General features: G+C 38.1%; 1 protein-coding gene across 3 annotated transcripts in view; it reads right to left on the bottom strand.

Annotated features, from left to right (window-relative positions):
* LOC149804189 (alanine aminotransferase 2-like) overlaps window positions 1-18,634 on the bottom strand; it is a 28,532-nt gene extending 9,898 nt beyond the window's left edge. The window contains exons 1-2 of one of the 3 annotated variants that reach the window (XM_089954181.1): window positions 18,473-18,634; window positions 6,821-7,195 (exon numbers count right to left, since the gene is read on the bottom strand). In XM_089954181.1, the coding sequence (XP_089810307.1) occupies window positions 6,821-7,179 (359 nt within the window). In that variant the 5' untranslated portion in view covers window positions 7,180-7,195; window positions 18,473-18,634. The remainder of the gene's footprint in view (window positions 1-6,820; window positions 7,196-18,472) is intronic. The other 2 variants (XM_089954180.1, XM_089954182.1) reach the window with 2 other exon arrangements.
* Between the last annotated feature and the right edge of the window lie 889 nt (window positions 18,635-19,523).

Genomic DNA, 19,523 nt, shown 5'->3' with positions numbered 1-19,523 from the left:
CCAATATACATATCCTATTGGTATCAACTGATATACCACATCCAAATCACATATCCTATTGGCATGGATTGATATACCTCATCCAAATCACATATCCTATTGGCATGGATTGATATACCTCATCCAAATCACATATCCTATTGGCATGGATTGATATACTACATCCGATATACATATCCTATTGGTATCAACTGATATACCACATCCAAATCACATAATCACATATCCTATTGGCATGGATTGATATACTACATCCGATATACATATCCTATTGGTATCAACTGATATACCACATCCAAATCACATATCCTATTGGCATGGATTGATATACTACAACCAATATACATATCCTATTGGTATCAACTGATATACCACATCCAAATCACATATCCTATTGGCATGGATTGATATACTACATCCGATATACATATCCTATTGGTATCAACTGATATACCACATCCAAATAACATATCCTATTGGCATGGATTGATATACTACAACCGATATACATATCCTATTGGTATCAACTGATATACCACATCCAATTCACATATCACATTAGCAAGGAATATAAATGATGTTCATGTAATTTGTAACCAAATATAAATATCTATTTTAACTAAAACAAAACCAAAAGTCTGCTAAGTTACCAACTCCCTGAAAAGGAGGAAATAATATTTTCAGCACCAATTTATTTTCAGCATCAATTTATAAAGTGGAGCAACTAAAAATGAAGTATTCATCACACTATCTATTAACCCTGTTTATTATAAAATAAATGCCTCCAATAAAAGAGAATGAGTCATGCTGGCCTAATGATCATCAGTCTGGTGTAACACTATATGGAAAGTGTTTCATGATTAAATTCTTCCAAACCCACAGTCTGAGCAACTGTGTAACACTATATAGAAAGTGCTTTATGATTAACTTCCTCCAAACCCATTTATGAACTTACACAACTCAATACATTTCTCTAAGTTTCTAATCATTTACTGTTAATTAAATATTTTCATCACTAAAATATACCTCAAATGCAGTTCTGCTAGACTATTTATTTGAACACAAAAATGCATGTAGTTTTATTTATGTTTTACAGTAATGGTCAGTATGCAAAAGGAACTCTCAACATTTTGAGAATCACCTACCAGTAGTATAACAATCTGAATAAAGCATGGTACAAGATACCCCTTCCAACTGTATAACAAAATAAATATATTATGGTATGAGAAACCCCAACCAATAGTATAACAATCTGAATAAAGCATGGTACAAGATACCCTTACCAATAGTATAACAATCTGAATAAAGCATGGTACAAGATACCCCTACCAATAGTATAACAATCTGAATAAAGCATGGTACAAGATACCGCTACCAATAGTATAACAATCTGAATAAAGCAAGGTACAAGATACCCTTACCAACAGTATAACAATCTGAATAAAGCATGGTACAAGATACCCCTACCAATAGTATAACAATCTGAATAAAGCATGGTACAAGATACCCCTTCCAACTGTATAACAATCTGAATAAAGCATGGTACAAGATAACCCTTCCAACTGTATAACAAAATAAATATATTATGGTATGAGAAACTCCTACCAATAGTATCACATATCAAACTGAATACAGTATGGTATGAGATCCCCCTACAAATAGAATAACAAACTGACTAAGACATGGACGACTGTCATCGATGTTGACATTTATGTTAACCCTTTACTCACAGAGTGTATGGCTTTTTAGCCCTCCAATACACATGTAGCAAAGTTACACAGTGCAGTGCACTATAAATAGAACACCTGTTACCTATTTGACTCCATACACATAGGCCTGCCTGTTAACTGTTAAGCAGTGTACTGTATATTACGTTTAACAGCAATTTTAACCATTTTACATTTTTGGTACCTATTATGTATGGAAAAATTTATAGTCCGATCATTATAGCTGTGTAATTATTTTTCACGTAAGAATTTTTTATGTGCTTTAAAATCTTGAGAGAACTTGTTCACCGTCAAGTCAGGGAAGCTGCGTGACCAACCGTAGCTGCCATTTCTCATACTCGAAATTTACAAGTTCTTTGTCTGCGACTACATCACTAAATCATCTGAATCTGATTATTTTATAAAAACTAACTGCTGCCTACATAAGTATCAGAGCCCTTACCTAAGTTATTGAAGCTTTCATAATTGTGATTCTAATTGTGAAAAGTACTGAACGAAATCCGTGACCTCCATTTTGGAGAGTGGAGAATATGTCCCAGTTACTTTAAATAGCAGATTTCGACCACAGCATAAATAGCGACACCATGAGCTGATGTAATGGTCATTCACAGCAATGAATGAGGTATCTAACAGGGTGTTTTCCCCTAAGGTGGCGCTATTAAAACCCACTAAAAATGGCCGATGTTTATGGCAGGTGTTAAAAGGCGCTTCCATGCAAATGGAGAAGAGGCATCAAAAGGTGCTTCCATGGGAATGGAGTAGAGGCGTCCAAAGGTGCTTGCATGAGGTAAAGGGTTAAGGTCATGTAATAACTGTTTTGAAAGTTCTATATTTTCTGTATCACTTCTTGTATTCAAAAATGAAGCGTTGAAACCACACTAACATGTCTCAGGCTTCTGGACTGCACTAACATGTCTCAGGCTTTGGGAATGCACTAACGTGTCTCAGGCTTATGGACTACACTAATGTGTCTCAGGCTTATGGACTGCACTAACATGTCTCAGATTTATGGACTGCACTAATATGCCTCAGATTTATGGACTGCACTAACATGCCTCAGATTTATGGACTGCACTAACATGTCTCAGGCTTATGGACTGCACTAATGTGTCTCAGGCTTATGGACTGCACTAACGTGTCTCAGGCTTATGGACTGCACTAACGTGTCTCAGGCTTATGGACTGCACTAATGTGTCTCAGGCTTATGGACTAAACTAATGTGTCTCAGGCTTATGGACTGCACCAAGATGTCTCAGGCTTATGGACTTCACTAACATGTCTTAGGCTTATGGTCTGCACTAATGTGTCTCAGGTTTATGGTCTGCACTAATGTGTCTCAGGCTTATGGACTGCACTAATGTGTCTCAGGCTTATGGACTGCACTAATGTGTCTCAGGCTCATGGACTGCACTAAGATGTCTCAGTCTTATGGACTGCATTAACGTGTCTTAGGCTTATGGACTTCACTAATGTGTCTCAGGCTTATGGACTGCACTAACATGTCTCAGGCTTATGGACTGCACTAATGTGTCTCAGGCTTATGGACTGCACTAAGATGTCTCAATCTTATGGACTGCATTAACATGTCTTAGGCTTATGGACTACACTAACATGTCTTAGGCTTATGGACTGCAGTAATGTGTCTCAGGCTTATGGACTGCACTAACGTGTCTCAGGCTTATGGACTGCACTAACATGTCTCAGGCTTATGGTCTGCACTAATGTGTCTCAGGTATATATTCTGCATACTCCATTCAAGTGGCCCACTGAAAGGTTGCAATGGTTACCTAATGGTACAATCAACACTAGGAAAGATCATTAAGTGGTTTGCCTACATCCTCAACAATGTTAATGTGGTCCACAGAAAAAAGCTTGAGGACTACCAACATGTATGGCAGTCGGTGTATTCAACAGTATAGCATATCTTCTAGGGCAGCTGGTGTATTCAACAGCATAGCATATCTTCTAGGGCAGCTGGTGTATTCAACAGTATAGCATATCTTCTAGGGCAGTCGGCATATTCAACAGTACAGCATATCTTCTAGGGCAGTCGGTCTATTCAACAGTATAGCATATCTTCCAGTAGTTGTGTACTTTAACAATGCAGCCCACCAACAAGCATTGTTGGTTTATTCAACAAATCAGGATACCTCCTAGAGCAGTTGGTGTATTCAACAATGCAGCCCACCAACAAGCAAGTATACCTTCTAGTGCAGTTGGTGTATTTTGCAGTGCAGTATACCTTCTAGTGCAGTTGTAAATTTAGCAGTGCCATATGCCTTCTAGAACATTTGGTGTATACGACAATACAGTATACTTTCTATTCCTGGACCAGTTGGTGTATTTAACAAAGCAGTATACCTTCTAGAGCAGTTGGTGTATTCAATAATGCAGTATACCATCCACAGCAGTTGGTGTATTCAACAAAGCAGTACATGTATACCATCTAGAGCAGTTGGTGTATTCAATAATGCAGTATACCATCTAAAGCAGTTGGTGTATTCAACAAAGCAGTATACCGTCTAGAGCAGTTGGTGTATTCAACAAAGCAGTATACCTTCTAAAGCAGTTGGTGTATTCAATAATGCAGTATTCCTTCTAGAGCAGTTGGTGTATTCAACAAAGCAGTATACAATCTAAAGCAGTTGGTGTATTCATTAATGCAGTATACCTTCTAGAGCAGTTGGTATATTCAACAAAGCAGTATACCTTCTAGAGCAGTTGGTGTATTCAATAATGCAGTATTCCTTCTAGAGCAGTTGGTGTATTCAACAAAGCAGTATACAATCTAAAGCAGTTGGTGTATTCATTAATACAGTATACCTTCTAGAGCAGTTGGAGTATTCAACAAAGCAGTATACCTTCTAGAGCAGTCGGTGTATCCAACAATGCAGTATACCATCTAGAGCAGTTGGTGTATTCAATAACCCAGTATACCATCTAGAGCAGTTGGTGTATTCAACAAAGCAGTATACCATCTAGAGCTGTTGGTGTATTCAATAACGCAGTATACCATCTAGAGCAGTTGGTGTATTCAACAAAGCAGTATACCATCTAGAGCTGTTGGTGTATTCAACAAAGCAGTATACCTTCTAGAGCAGTTGGTGTATCCAACAATGCAGTATACCATCTAGAGCAGTTGGTGTATTTAATAACCCAGTATACCATCTAGAGCAGTTGGAGTATTCATTAATGCAGTATACCTTCTAGAGCAGTTGGTGTATTCAACAAAGCAGTATACCTTCTAGAGCAGTCGGTGTATTCAATAACGCAGTATACCATCTAGAGCTGTTGGTGTATTCAACAAAGCAGTATACCATCTAGAGCAGTTGGTGTATTCATTAATGCAGTATACCTTCTAGAGCAGTTGGTGTATTCAACAAAGCAGTATACCTTCTAGAGCAGTTGGTATATTCAACAATGCAGCATACCATCTAAAGCAGTTGGTGTATTCAATAACCCAGTATACCATCTAGAGCAGTTGGTGTATTCAACAAAGCAGTATACCATCTAGAGCTGTTGGTGTATTCAACAAAGCAGTATACCATCTAGAGCTGTTGGTGTATTCAACAAAGCTGTATACCTTCACGAGCAGTTGGTGTATTCAGTAATGCAGTATACCTTCTAGAACAGTTGGTGTATTCAGTAATGCAGTATACCATCTAGAGCAGTTGGTGTATTCAACAAAGCAGTAAACCATCAAGTGTATTCAGTAACGCAGTATACCTTCTAGAGCGGTTGGTGTATTCAACAATGCAGTATACCATCAAGAGCTATTGGTGTGTGTGTGTGGTTTGGATTTTTAATGTAGCTTCAAAAATTTTTCAGTCATATTACTATGATGTCTGCTGTGTGACAGTTTACAGTGATGTCTAGCACTGGGGCATCATGCCGCAGACATGTAGCATGATGTCCCACCCAGCTACATTATCCTGACACCAGGCCGACCAGTCCTAACACTAACCTCTTAATGCTGAGCGCCAAGCTGTGTATGAGTGGACCAAATGGATGCTTTGTTTTGTTCATCATCAGGAGCTGTAAAGTGGAATGTGAGGAGGCAAGGCCTAAAGGTATAGCCAGCAACGAGGAGTCATGTGAGGAGGTGTCTTTGATCATGTAGATTTCCTGCATTTTGTAACTGGAGAGCCCTTTGTCAATTTATCTCCCTTATTTGCCAAAAATTCCCATGAGGCCATGTCAGTATGTATGCTTATAGTGTCTTCGTCATTTGTTGTGCATTCTGCACTTTGCTCATGGTATAATCTGCATGAAAAATTGAGCAAAGAATATAAACCTGTTGAAGTTGTGCCTTTCTCTTACTGAACAGAATGTTGGTGCAGAGCTATGCCTTATAGCGTTACCTGTACAACAGCAGACAAATTTTGCAAAAATAATTCAACATACTACCTGTAAGATTTTCAAGGATGACCCATACAGGTCATTGCAATGAATCATGGCATCCAGACACTAAATGTATTAGCAGAGAAAACACCTGTATGGAGCCAGTTCATTGTGGAATTATATAAATATTAAGCGTTTTCCACAGGTCTCAGGGACTTGCATGTTCACATAATAACAGTCTGAACTTATATGTGAAGTCTTATAGGCTACCCTTGCAAGTATCTAAGTATAATTAAATGTGTGAAGATGACAAAGTGTGGCTAAACTGTAAAGGCAGAACTTTGTCAAGAAAGAAAGAGAGACAAGTAGGAAATTTAGATGGAGTATACTTTCCTTGTGAAGTGAAAACTCCAACAGGTCTCTCGGGCTGAAGCATGCTTCTCAGCACGAGCAGAAGTAGTAACTGAGATATTCATGGGTTTTGGCACCAATTCCTACATCAATGGGAGATCACTCTGCCTAAATGCCACCAAGGTGGGCAGATAACCTATAGCTAGTTTTAGCTAAAAGTTCTGTCTGGAAGGGCTGGATTTGCGAAGCTGTAGTAGTTCTCCTGAGGTCTTTTGATTCAGTAATTCATTTAATGAAAAAAATCTCTTAATTTCATACAACTCTATGATAATTTCAACTAACTGTTTTCCAGTCCAAGTGTTACATTACAATGAAGGAAACAAGATAAGCTGCTGTGTTACCTGTATGACCCAACACTGTAACCATTACAGGCTGCCAGAATTCTCTTGGCCTTCTGTTTGGCATCTTCTGGGAACATTGGGCTCTGCATTAGCTGAGGATATGTACAAAGGGCTACCACCTGACGAATAAAAGTTATTGGGGTTTGACCTGTAGCATGACAGTCTCCTATGTTGGCTTTCACTACTGTCTCAAATGGCTTGGCTTTCCCCTCATCTAGTTCCTTTTCTAGCTCGGTTGCCCGAGTAACGATGGGTCCACGAACTGCATACTCCATCTTGACTACATTGGGGTTTACTGTTTCCATGGTAAGTACCTTAGTGCCACCACATTCTCCATGTATCAACTGTTGGTCTCCCATCTCAACATATGATTTTCTGCACAAAAAGAATTTACAGTTAACTGCAGTTCAGTTTTAATTTGAACCTTTAAAATACATCAACCTAAACAAGTACAGTAATATCACCCTTTAAAATACATCAGCCTAAACATGTACAGTAACATCACCCTTTAAAATACATAAGCCTAAATATGTACAGTAACATCAAGGGATACACAGAGGTTATTGTTTTTATGTTAACTAGAATGTTATAATCTATCAAAGTCAGTTCAAATAGCAACACAAACCTATCAACAGCACAATATGTGACACGTACTACTTTAAACAAATTCTTAACTACCATTCTGAAACAATGGACATACCACCTTCACAGAATGTAAAATTACTCCGCACCTTCTCTATCATGGCAACAGATCTAGTAATTTTGTTGCAGTTGTGATTGTCATCATTCTTGTTATTTTCTAGAACATGATGTAGCAAGGAAACTTTTGTGAATAAAAACTGCATCTTACATTGCTCTTTTATTAACATAGTATACTTTCAGTTGGTGTTGCCCTATGAATTTCTTTTCTGTCCTTCCAGAAGGATACACACAGATTATATAGTTATGTATATTTAATTTGCATTGTTTGTTAGTTTTTATTTATTATATGCTATAGATAATTGTCTTTTGGACTTGACCATGTCCGAAATCAAGTTCATTTTCTACCTGACCTGAATCATTGATTTTGGTTTTGTAAACATGTTTATCTCAATCCGTGTCCATAACACTAGAAATTCCTCATGAATTGCTGGGTCTACCTGTTGTCTACCACATTTTATATTATATTTTGACCTTCTAATTATAACTAAGAATTTATCTTGTAAACATTTGGAACTTTCTAGGATTAAATTTTCCATTAGGTAATAGGGTTGTTTTAGAAAATGCTAATTATGACCCGAGGTCAAGTAGAGGACTACATAATCTTGTTTATCTAGAAACTATTCATTCCACTGATAACATCTGAAGCAGAAATTAGTTTTATTGTGTTCAGTATTTTATTTGGGCTGGAATTATTTATTGAAGTTTTTCTTCTCTGGAAATACAAAGTGCACACAAATAACACTTCCACCATTGGATTAATGTTTTATATACCATTAAAGTTTATTCATAACTTTAATCATTAGGACAATAACAGCCACCATATCTGATGGCAGATTGACATCATCTGTATAAATTGAAAAGCCCTTCATACTAAAATGTATTTAACAAAATTTAGTAAACTTCTGTTGTGTTATTTTTACCAATCATTTAAAAGATGTTCTATTTTTAGCAACATCAGCCATAATTGATTGAAAAATGCCAACAACTGTATACATCTTTTAAAAGCCCTTATTAACAGAATGCCTTCTGTCAAATTTTTATCAATTTCTGCTGAATAAAAGTCATTTAAAGGTATTTTACTGGATGTATATAATCAAACTCTGTTCAGCAGATTTTGATTAAAAAAATTCTTTTAACGGTTTATTTTTTAAAAATAATGGTGGTTACATCTGATGGCAGATCAGTAACATTTTCTGAACAAAAGTGAAAGACCTTTATGCTATGATGTTCTATACTAGGTATTATTAAAATTGGTCCTGTTTGTTTTTATAAGTTGAAAATGGCAATTACTGATGGACAACAGACGAGTTTTTCTTTTTTTCATTATAATGATGATAGTGACCTCATTTGAATATGGATTAGCATCAATCTGTACACATGTGAAATGTCTTAGTGCTTGGATGCATTCTGTCCAAACTGATATAGAGAAATAGTGATGGATTTATTTTCATTTAAATATGTAGAATTAAAAAAATTTATGAATTTATCTTTTATTACTCTTTTATACATGAATTTATCAATTAATACTTTTTGATACATGAATTTATCAATTAATACTGTTTTATATATGAATTTATTTTTTAATACTCTTTTATAAGTGAATTTATCAATTAATACTGTTTAATATAATAATTTATCAGTACTGTTTTATCCACGAATTTATCAATTAATACTGTTTTATATATGGATTTATCCATTAATACTGTTTTATATATGAATTTATCAAATAATATTGTTTTATGTAAGAATTTATCAAATAATACTGTTTTAAAAATAATCTAAGAATTGCAACCTTTCAGATGGATGCAGTGAATCCAATACATTGCCTTGATTCCATTTTAGAGTTAGTAATATCAACTGGCATAAATGAAAAATCTTTCGACTTTTGGACACCTTCATTAAAATGTGTAGCAACACTGGATCTTAAATTTTCTGTTTCAGCTACTGAAAGAAGCATTTTTAGTAATAAAAAGAACAGCACAAAAGCTGAGTCTATTATACTTAGTTGACAAACCACCCATAAATAGTTACTATATAAATTTAGAAAACAAGGAAATCTTAAAGATTTCTATGTTAAGTGATTTAATATTTACAAGGTAACTCAAAGGACCAATATTTGTTGATACTTTTTTTTACAATTTGGTGTTTCTCCTTTAAATACTTGGCACACAATCAAATCTCACTAATATATTTTATAAGACTACATTTAAAGGTCTATATTTTAATATCAACAGCCCATATCCAAAGATAGATCAGCATCTTTCTGTACAAATTTGAAAACCCTTCATGTCAAGATGTTTTCTGCCAAATCTGGGCAAATCTGGTCCAGATGGTCCTCTTTAAAGAAGAAGTTTAAAATAGCAACTGTAGACAGAAACATGATGCATGACATGTTGTACACAGGGCCATACCATAAAGCTCATTTGGTCTTTAAGGCCAGTTGAGCTAAAAGGGTTAAGGTCAGTTGAGCTAAAAGGGTTAGGGTTAAGGCCAGTTGAGCTAAAAGGTTTAGGGTTAAGGTCATTTGAGCTAAAAGGTTTAGGTTAAGGCAGCTGAGCTAAAAGGTTTAGGGTCAGCTGAGCTAAAAGGTTTAGGATTAAGGCCAGTTGAGCTAAAAGAGTTAGGGTTAAGGACAGTTGAGCTAAAAGGGTTAGGATTAAGGCCAGTAGAGCTAAAAGGGTTAGAGTTAAGGCCAGTTGAGCTAAAAGGGTTAGAGTTAAGGCCAATTGAGCTAAAATGTTTAGGATTAAGGCTAGTTGAGCTAAAAGGGTTAGGGTTAAGGCCAGTTGATCTAAAAGGGTTAGGGCAAGTTGAGCTAAAAGGTTTAGAATTAAGGCCAGTTGAGCTAAAAGGGTTAGGGTTAAGGCCAGTTGATCTAAAAGGGTTAGGGCAAGTTGAGCTAAAAGGTTTAGGATTAAGGCCAGTTGAGCTAAAAGGGTTAGGGTTAAGGCCAGTTGAGCTAAAAGGGTTAGGGTTAAGGCCAGTTCATCTAAAAGGGTTAGGATTAAGGCCAGTAGAGGTTAGGATTAAGGCCAGTAGAGCTAACAGGGTTAGGGTTAAGGCCAGTTGATCTAAAAGGGTTAGGATTAAGGTAAGTTGAGCTAAAAGGGTTAGGGTTAAGGCCAGTAGAGCTAAAAGGGTTAGGGTTAAGGCCAGTTGAGCTAAAAGACAGAAAGCAACAACTTTCAGTTGGCAAGTTGGCCAGTTTTATATCAGCTAAAGTCAGTTAGCAATAATTATTCCAATACTGGATGCAACCTTCCTATCACTACATGTACAGTGTGTACAAATTAATAAATCAATGTTACAGAATAGAAACTTCTCCACCATTTTCTACACAAAGTTCCTGCAATGAATCTATTGCTTCAATCACATTTTCATTTATCAGCACTCTGAAAAGCACTAAACAATTTCAATGACCTTCACCTTTGACTTTTTCATTCCAAAATAAATAGGCTTTTCCTTATCCATATGGAAGACATCCACAATTTTTAAAGCAAAACAAACTTATTGTGTGGAAACCAGTATTCTTCTTTCAATCTCAGAGACCTTGATCACTGATATTTTGACTCCAAAAACTATAGTTTTCCTGCTTACACCAAATGCAAGTCAACCACAAAGTTTAGTCCACGTACATGATGCAGAATTAATGTCATTGTGTGGACACCATATTTCTTCCCTCAATCACAGTAACCTTGATCTCTGACCTGTTAACCTGAAAAAAGACTTTTTCCTTTCCCCAAGGGCAAGCCATGCACAAAGTTTGTTGTAGGTATGTAATGTTATTGTGTAACAACCTTTCTTCTTCATTCTGTTACAGTGACTTTGATTTTTTAACTACACTCCATGGGCATGTCATCCCTAAAGTTTAGTCCAGACCATTTTTCTTCTTTTAGTGATAATAAACTTGACACTTAATGGTTGAGATTGACCCAAAAATGAACAGGCCTCTTCCTTACTCCATGTTTAAGCCACCCCTAAAGTCTGGTCACTGTATATTAACAAAATTGATAACAGATGGACTAACATCATATCATATATGCATCATCTTATCATGAATATATAACAATTTATTTGTTTCCCTTTTACATCCCACAATTTTATTACTAGGTTGGTTGTTGTTGTTGTTGTTGTAGGGTTTAACGCCATTTTTCAGCACATGATAGGCTATACATGGCGGCCAGTATCAATGGAGGAAGAACCCAGGAAAACAAAGGAAAGAACCACCGACCCATGAGAAGCTACTGGCAAGCTTTCTCACATACCCACATTGGCCGAATCCGAGACTCGAACCCATGCAGACAGAGGTGAGATGGTAGTGATCCATAACGGAGAGCACTTTAGACCACTCGGGGCCCCACTAGGTTGGTAAGTATGTCAGAAAACAATTCCTGGTTGGCAACTTCAAGAAATTTGCATATGTCTTAAGCAGCAAGTGTATAATAGGAATGAAACCCACACAAACATTGGTGTTACCTTAGTCATTTAATTAAATTAAAAAAGTGGTATAAGATTAAAAGATTAAATATGAAAGACTATAACTTCCAAAAACTAGCTTTGAAATATTTAGCAGTTGTCAATATCCATCTTTGTGCAAAAAACTGGACAAATTTAACTTTATTTAAGTTTTAAAATGGATTGGCAAGTATAATATCAACTTTAAAAGATTCAGTATTCTGTGTTTTGTAGTACTGTAAGGATCTGCTTCCTAAACCAAACCACACCTTGATCTCAAGTATAAAGTCTTAGAAAAATAATTTCCAGGGTATCAAGAAAACATCATTACGGAAAGTAATGTTGTTCCGATTATCGGTTATAATCCATCGTCAGTTGGTAGAGCGAACCGATAAGATAATTGATTGTGAACAACCATAATCGATTGGGTGTAAAGGGAGACTACTTCATTTTAGTGGCATGCAAAACACTAAGTCAGTAAAACTCCAGTGTAAATGGTAAGCTAAATAGGGCTTCCAATCCACTAAATCTGATCTGAATTATTTATTCCCTTCACCACTTAACAAATATAAAATCATACCGTATTCCTTGGGTGCAAACTTTCATAATCAGAAACATATAGTCATGATTACAAGATTTAGCTGTTAAATTGAGTTAATAAATTTTAAAAAATTCTGATGATTTGCTTCACTTAAAATGTAAAATCCTTTGTAGTATTTTAAATAATGATGAACAAGAAAACCATGTCCTTCTATACTTTAAATTACTGAAACATCACATATGAATGAAAGAATTTTGGGGATTGCAACATTATTTCAGTTACATAAGACTGATCAGCCATAAAAAGCTCCTTTCATTTAGCAAAGTTGGAGAATAAAAAACACAACACAAGTGAAAAAAAAATTAATATTTTTATCAGGTAAAAATATACATGTCATTAAAAAAGATTACTCCTGTACATTTATTCATATTTAGAACTCTTGAGCAAAGATATAACTGTAAAACAAAACAAAAATTAAAATTTGTTCCTAGTAACCGACTATAATCGATTATCAGTTGGTTAAGTAAAACTGAATATCGATTATGAAATTCTGACCAATTCCAATCACTAATGCCTAATGGAAAGTATTTCATATAAAACAAAATTAAAATAGCCAGTCTCAACCTATAGTACATTTTTAAGATTCTGAGAATTTGTCACCGTTTTATTTGTGTCCATTGTAGATACCGATATCTTGTAAATTGAATGATCTAAGTATGTACTGACCTTCTGGGCACTAGTCCATATCATGTCAATGCCCAATTCATGTATAGGAGGCTATTCGGTCTCCAAAAAATTGCATGGATTTAACACTTCAACTGCCATTCACCATGATATATTTCATAATAATATCCTATATACAGAAAGGTCCACTAGGAAACTTGTTACAAAACAATTTAACCAAAAAAATTAAATTACATCATGCAAATGTCAAAGCTGATTGACAAACTGACTAAAACGTTTTAGTTGAATCAGCCTGGTGCCCTGCTAGCAATGGTTCTAGTCAAATCAGCCCCGTGCCCTGCTAGCCATGGTTCTAGCTGAATCAGCCTGTTGCTCTGCTGGCCATGGCTCTAGTTGAATTAGCCTGGTGCCCTGCTGGCCATGGCTCTAGTTGAATCAGCCTGTTGCCCTGCTGCCATGATTCTAGTTGAATCATCCTGGTGCCCTGCTGGCCATGGCTCTAGTTGAATCAGCCTGGTGCCCTGCTAGCAATGGTTCTAGTCAAATCAGCCTTGTGCCCTGCTAGCCACGGTTCTAGCTGAATCAGCCTGTTGCCCTGCTGCCATGATTCTAGTTGAATCAGTCTGGTGCTCCGCTGGCCATGGCTCTAGTTGAATTAGCCTGGTGCCCTGCTGGCCATGGCTTTAGTTGAATCAGCCTGTTGCCCTGCTGCCATGATTCTAGTTGACTTGGCCTGGTGCCCTGCTGGCCATGGCTCTAGTTGAATCAGCCTGTTGCCCTGCTGCCATGATTCTAGTTGAATCATCCTGGTGCACTGCTGGCCATGGCTCTAGTTGAATCAGCCTGTTGCTTTGCTGCCATGATTCTAGTTGAATCAGCCTGGTGCTCTGCTGACCATGGCTCTAGTTGAATCAGCCTGTTACCCTGCTGGCCATGGCTCTAGTTGAATCATCCTGGTGCCCTGCTGGCCATGGCTCTAGTTGAATCAGCCTGGTGCCCTGCTAGCAATGGTTCTAGTCAAATCAGCCCTGTGCCCTGCTAGCCATGGTTCTAGCTGAATCAGCCTGTTGCTCTGCTGGCCATGGCTCTAGTTGAATTAGCCTGGTGCCCTGCTGTCCATGGCTCTAGTTGAATCAGCCTGTTGCCCTGCTGCCATGATTCTAGTTGAATCATCCTGGTGCCCTGCTGGCCATGGCTCTAGTTGAATCAGCCTGGTGCCCTGCTAGCAATGGTTCTAGTCAAATCAGCCCTGTGCCCTGCTAGCCACGGTTCCAGCTGAATCAGCCTGTTGCCCTGCTGCCATGATTCTAGTTGAATCAGTCTGGTGCTCCGCTGGCCATGGCTCTAGTTGAATTAGCCTGGTGCCCTGCTGGCCATGGCTTTAGTTGAATCAGCCTGTTGCCCTGCTGCCATGATTCTAGTTGACTTGGCCTGGTGCCCTGCTGGCCATGGCTCTAGTTGAATCAGCCTGTTGCCCTGCTGCCATGATTCTAGTTGAATCATCCTGGTGCACTGCTGGCCATGGCTCTAGTTGAATCAGCCTGTTGCTTTGCTGCCATGATTCTAGTTGAATCAGCCTGGTGCTCTGCTGACCATGGCTCTAGTTGAATCAGCCTGTTACCCTGCTGGCCATGGCTCTAGTTGAATCATCCTGGTGCCCTGCTGGCCATGGCTCTAGTTGAATCAGCCTGGTGCCCTGCTAGCAATGGTTCTAGTCAAATCAGCCCTGTGCCCTGCTAGCCATGGTTCTAGCTGAATCAGCCTGTTGCTCTGCTGGCCATGGCTCTAGTTGAATTAGCCTGGTGCCCTGCTGTCCATGGCTCTAGTTGAATCAGCCTGTTGCCCTGCTGCCATGATTCTAGTTGAATCATCCTGGTGCCCTGCTGGCCATGGCTCTAGTTGAATCAGCCTGGTGCCCTGCTAGCAATGGTTCTAGTCAAATCAGCCCTGTGCCCTGCTAGCCACGGTTCCAGCTGAATCAGCCTGTTGCCCTGCTGCCATGATTCTAGTTGAATCAGCCTGGTGCTCTGCTGGCCATGGCTCTAGTTGAATTAGCCTGGTGCCCTGCTGGCCATGGCTCTAGTTGAATCAGCCTGTTGCCCTGCTGCCATGATTCTAGTTGACTCGGCCTGGTGCCCTGCTGGCCATGGCTCTAGTTGAATCAGCCTGTTGCCCTGCTGCCATGATTCTAGTTGAATCATCCTGGTGCCCTGCTGGCCATGGCTCTAGTTGAATCAGCCTGTTGCTTTGCTGCCATGGCTCTAGTTGAATCAGCCTGTTGCCCTGCTGACTATGGCTCTAGTTGAATCAGCCTGTTGCCCTGCTGGCCATGGCTCTAGTTGAATCAGCCTGGTGCCCTGCTAGCAATGGTTCTAGTCAAATCAGCCCCGTGCCCTGCTAGCCACAGTTCTAGCTGAATCAGCCAGTTGCCCTGCTGCCATGATTCTAGTTGAATGAGCCTGTTGCCCTGCTGCCATGATTCTAGTTGAATCAGCCTGGTGCCCTGCTGGCCATGGCTCAAGTTGAATCAGCCTGAAAGCCCAGCTAGCTGTGGTTCTAGTTGTGTCAGCTTGATGTACTCCTAGCCATAGTTCATGTCTCTAGATCAATGAGCCAGAAGCCCTGCTGGCCATGGTTCTAGCTGAATCAGCCTGGTGCCCTGCTGGCCATGGTTCTAGTTGTGTCAGCTTGATGCCCTCCTAGCCACGGTTCATGTTTCTAGATCAATCAGCCTGGTGAACACCTTGCAATTTCACCTGTTTTAGTTTTTTTATAATTTTTTAAAATTTTTATTGGAAAAGCGTCAGACTCACAATCCTAGGGTTGTGTGTTTGTTCAAGGCAACAGACCCTTCCCCACCCCCCGGCTGTCCCAGGTTGGCTGCCTCCCTGTGTTCTTGGAAAAGGCACTTAGCTCCCATTTCTTCTGTATGATAAATCAAATAATGTGGTAAAAGTTCAATTAAAACCAACAAAAACAATAACAAAATTGCCAACCTTCCTTTTCTTTTAATTCTTTGTATGTACTTCTAATATGCCTTAACACGTTTCTTTTTCTTGGCATAACTGTATTTATTTGAAAATATATTGGGTCCATGTTTTTATTTACTACTTGTCATTTTGATGTACTTTCAGTATCAACTTATTTGTTGCGTTATTGGCCTACATTTGATTTTTATGTAGTGTCTGTGAGAAATTCATTCAATTTAATGTTAGTGTGTTTGTATTTAATGCAGAAATAAACTCATATTTTCTTAACTTATAAACCAGAAGTGAAAAATGTCACTTGCCAAAAGCAATGTTGCTTGAAAATGCTTTTGTTTTTCAGTTCTTTAGTTACAGGGAAACCTTGCCATCTGGACACCTGGACCACAAATTCTTTAATATAGGAGGTCCCCCAGAAAAATAGGGATCACTTAAAAAGAGAGTATCCATTAACACATTAACCCCTAGCAACGAGTTAACGTGGCAGGATGTAGTAGTCTACTGCCGAGCTCTGTAGTGTTATGGCCATGCACGATACACTAAAGTGGGTGGTATTATATAAAGGTAGACAGATGCAGCTCTACAATGATACAAAATAATCTGGAATTTCTAGTTGCACTAAAAAATACAGAGGGAAAAACCTCAATTTTTGGAATCGATATTTTCTATCTAAAATTGGCCTGTGGTCGGAATCTGATTTTGTGTCAGGATTTTAGACTTTTTGGTCTCAGATCTAAGGCACACCAGTATGAACTGCAAACAGACAGATGAACCTTTGAAAAAAATAGGATAAGATGGGTATTTGGAACATAAACAGTGGTCTCGATACAAAAATAATAGGTCCGTCTAGCAAAGAAAAAAGAAAAAAGAACTCCAACTTTTACCCTTCTGCTCATGCACGAGCCAAATAGCCAATGAAAAACAATGTTTCTAATACAACTAGGCAGTATGCTATTGAAAGGTCACCTGGGATTTGGTGTTTTCAGATGCATTGAGAAATAGCTTTCAAAATTTGGTTCCTACTCGAATTTCAGGTGAAAACAACAAAAATGTGTTAAAAAGCATATTGTTATTATTACATTCTAGGCAAACTGATAAAAGACTACCATATATTCTTACTTACAAGTCACTGAGTCAAAGCAACACACGCTGATCTGCCATCACATAATTTACTGGCAGATAAGGGTTTATGTTGTTTGTTCTGCTGATAACTCCTAGCAAACTTTAAAAAAAACGAGATCTGCCAGTGTATTATGCAGTGGGTTAGGGTTTCAGCTGACCCTATCCCTGTTAAATTTGTATCTGAACTCAACTTATAAATAGGTGTACCAGTATATATTATTATAATAATCGTTGACCATAACTATTACAAATGTTTATTTCATTTAAATATGTTATTTTCCTCACTTTGGTGATAATGAGGTTCCTTTATTCAATTTTTGTTTATGTAATTAATATTCTTACCCGGTATAGCCTTTATTCTTTCTAACCTATTAATTAAAATATACACAAGAGTTTCAGAACACTGAGCATCCAGGGGTACATACTGAGGGTCCTCAGGATGCAGTCCTAGAATAATGGATGCCCAAGCATTTGTAGGTCCATGATGTGCTGGAAGTACTTGAACTGCGGGTCCAGAGCAAGTTATTGAGGTTCACTGGGAAGTACTGGAATTGAGTCCAGAACAATTATTGAGGTTCAATGGGAAGTAATGGAAATGAGGGTCTAGAGCAAGTTATTGAGGTTCAATGGGAAGTACTGGAACTGAGGGTCCAGAGCAAGTTATTGAGGTTCAATGGGAAGTACTGGAACTGAGGATCCAGAACAAGTTATTGAGGTTAAATGGAAAGTGCTGGAAGTATCTGAATGAAGAGTCAAGAGCTAGTTATTGGAGGTCCACAGGATGCACTATCCTAGAATAATGGAGACCCAAGCATTTGAAGGCCCAAGATGTGATATGTGCCTACCTCAGGTTAATTTGTTTTTATCAGCTAATATACTTGACATAGTCAGTTATTTCTTTATACAACTCAGGGAAAGAATAATATAGGAACCTTGTTTTACATTTTATTTTGTTTTTAATTCCTACCCAACCCACCATCAGCGAAAAACATTTAAACGGGTGGGGTGGCTGAAGGTATCCTGCCCCTGAATGAAGGTCGAATGCTATGTTCAAAGTCTTTAACTATGTATCAGGGTATATATGGGAAACTCTAACATTTGTCGCAATGGCAGTTATCTATACATATGTTCCATGGTAAACTAGCTAATAAGTATCCACCAAACCTGACCCTTACAAATCGGCTATTACTTCACCAACTGTGTCCTCGTTGTATGAACATATGACACGAACATCTACCACAATCGGAACGTTATCGGCTATTTCTGTCCGACAAAAGATTGACCTCGACGAGGCAAAGACTGCCCCCCATTCGGAACATCTTGTCACTTTCCAATGCTAACCAATAAATTTTACACTGAAAGAGACTCGGAGGTGATATCGTGGAGACAACGTCAATGACGTTTTGGGAGGACTAATACTCGGCTCAGTGTGCAAGAACAGATTTCTATAAAATGACAACCATTTAAAAATAGCACTCGATGACTTTTTAAAAGGCAATTAAATACCTGCAATTTAAATTTTAATTGCAACTTTTGTAATAAAAATGGAAGCAATTATTCAGTTCAGTGAGCCTGAAAATGTAGCTTACATTTCTGTTATAACACCATATGTCTTCTTAGTTAGCATGAATCATGGGCTTGACAGCAGTTCAAAAATAAAACGCTATTATTTACCTCAGCATCTTTGTATATTTTTTTCTTGTAGCACGCTATGGAAAAGGCACATAACGCTCCAAATGCAAGCGCCACCCCCACCTCTCTCTCTCTCTCTCTCTCTCTCTCTCTCTCTCTCTCTCTCTCTCTCAGCAGCCGTGACATTTGTGGTCGCGCCGCCTCTGCAATTTTCAGTCTCATCCAAAGTTTTTATCAAGTCCTATGGGTTGTTTTCACAGACGTCACGATTGTGTACGCAAATACCCATAATGCAAAACGCACGCACCTTGTGCCGCCAGTTTGAGTCCCTAACAAAATTATGTCAACATCAGTCATAACGTATATTCAAGACGAAAATATGATTTAATTGTCGATAAGAAAATTTACTTCATCGCAATAATACATAGATTATACTTGAAATTACAAAAATAAAAATGAAGCTTTAAGTTAAGTGGCTTATATCGAAAGACAAAATAGTGAGTTCAATCGCAATCATGCATTTTGCTGTCAAATAGAAATGCAGTTATTTTTGACAGACAATATTTATATTTTTTTGTATAAA

Source organism: Sinohyriopsis cumingii, chromosome 3 (genome assembly GCF_028554795.1).
Source record: "Sinohyriopsis cumingii isolate HCF-2022 chromosome 3, ASM2855479v2, whole genome shotgun sequence".
NCBI classification, from domain to species: domain Eukaryota; kingdom Metazoa; phylum Mollusca; class Bivalvia; order Unionida; family Unionidae; genus Sinohyriopsis; species Sinohyriopsis cumingii.
The sequence above is the reverse complement of the archived record's forward strand: the minus strand, read 5'-3'. Positions and strand labels throughout refer to the sequence as shown.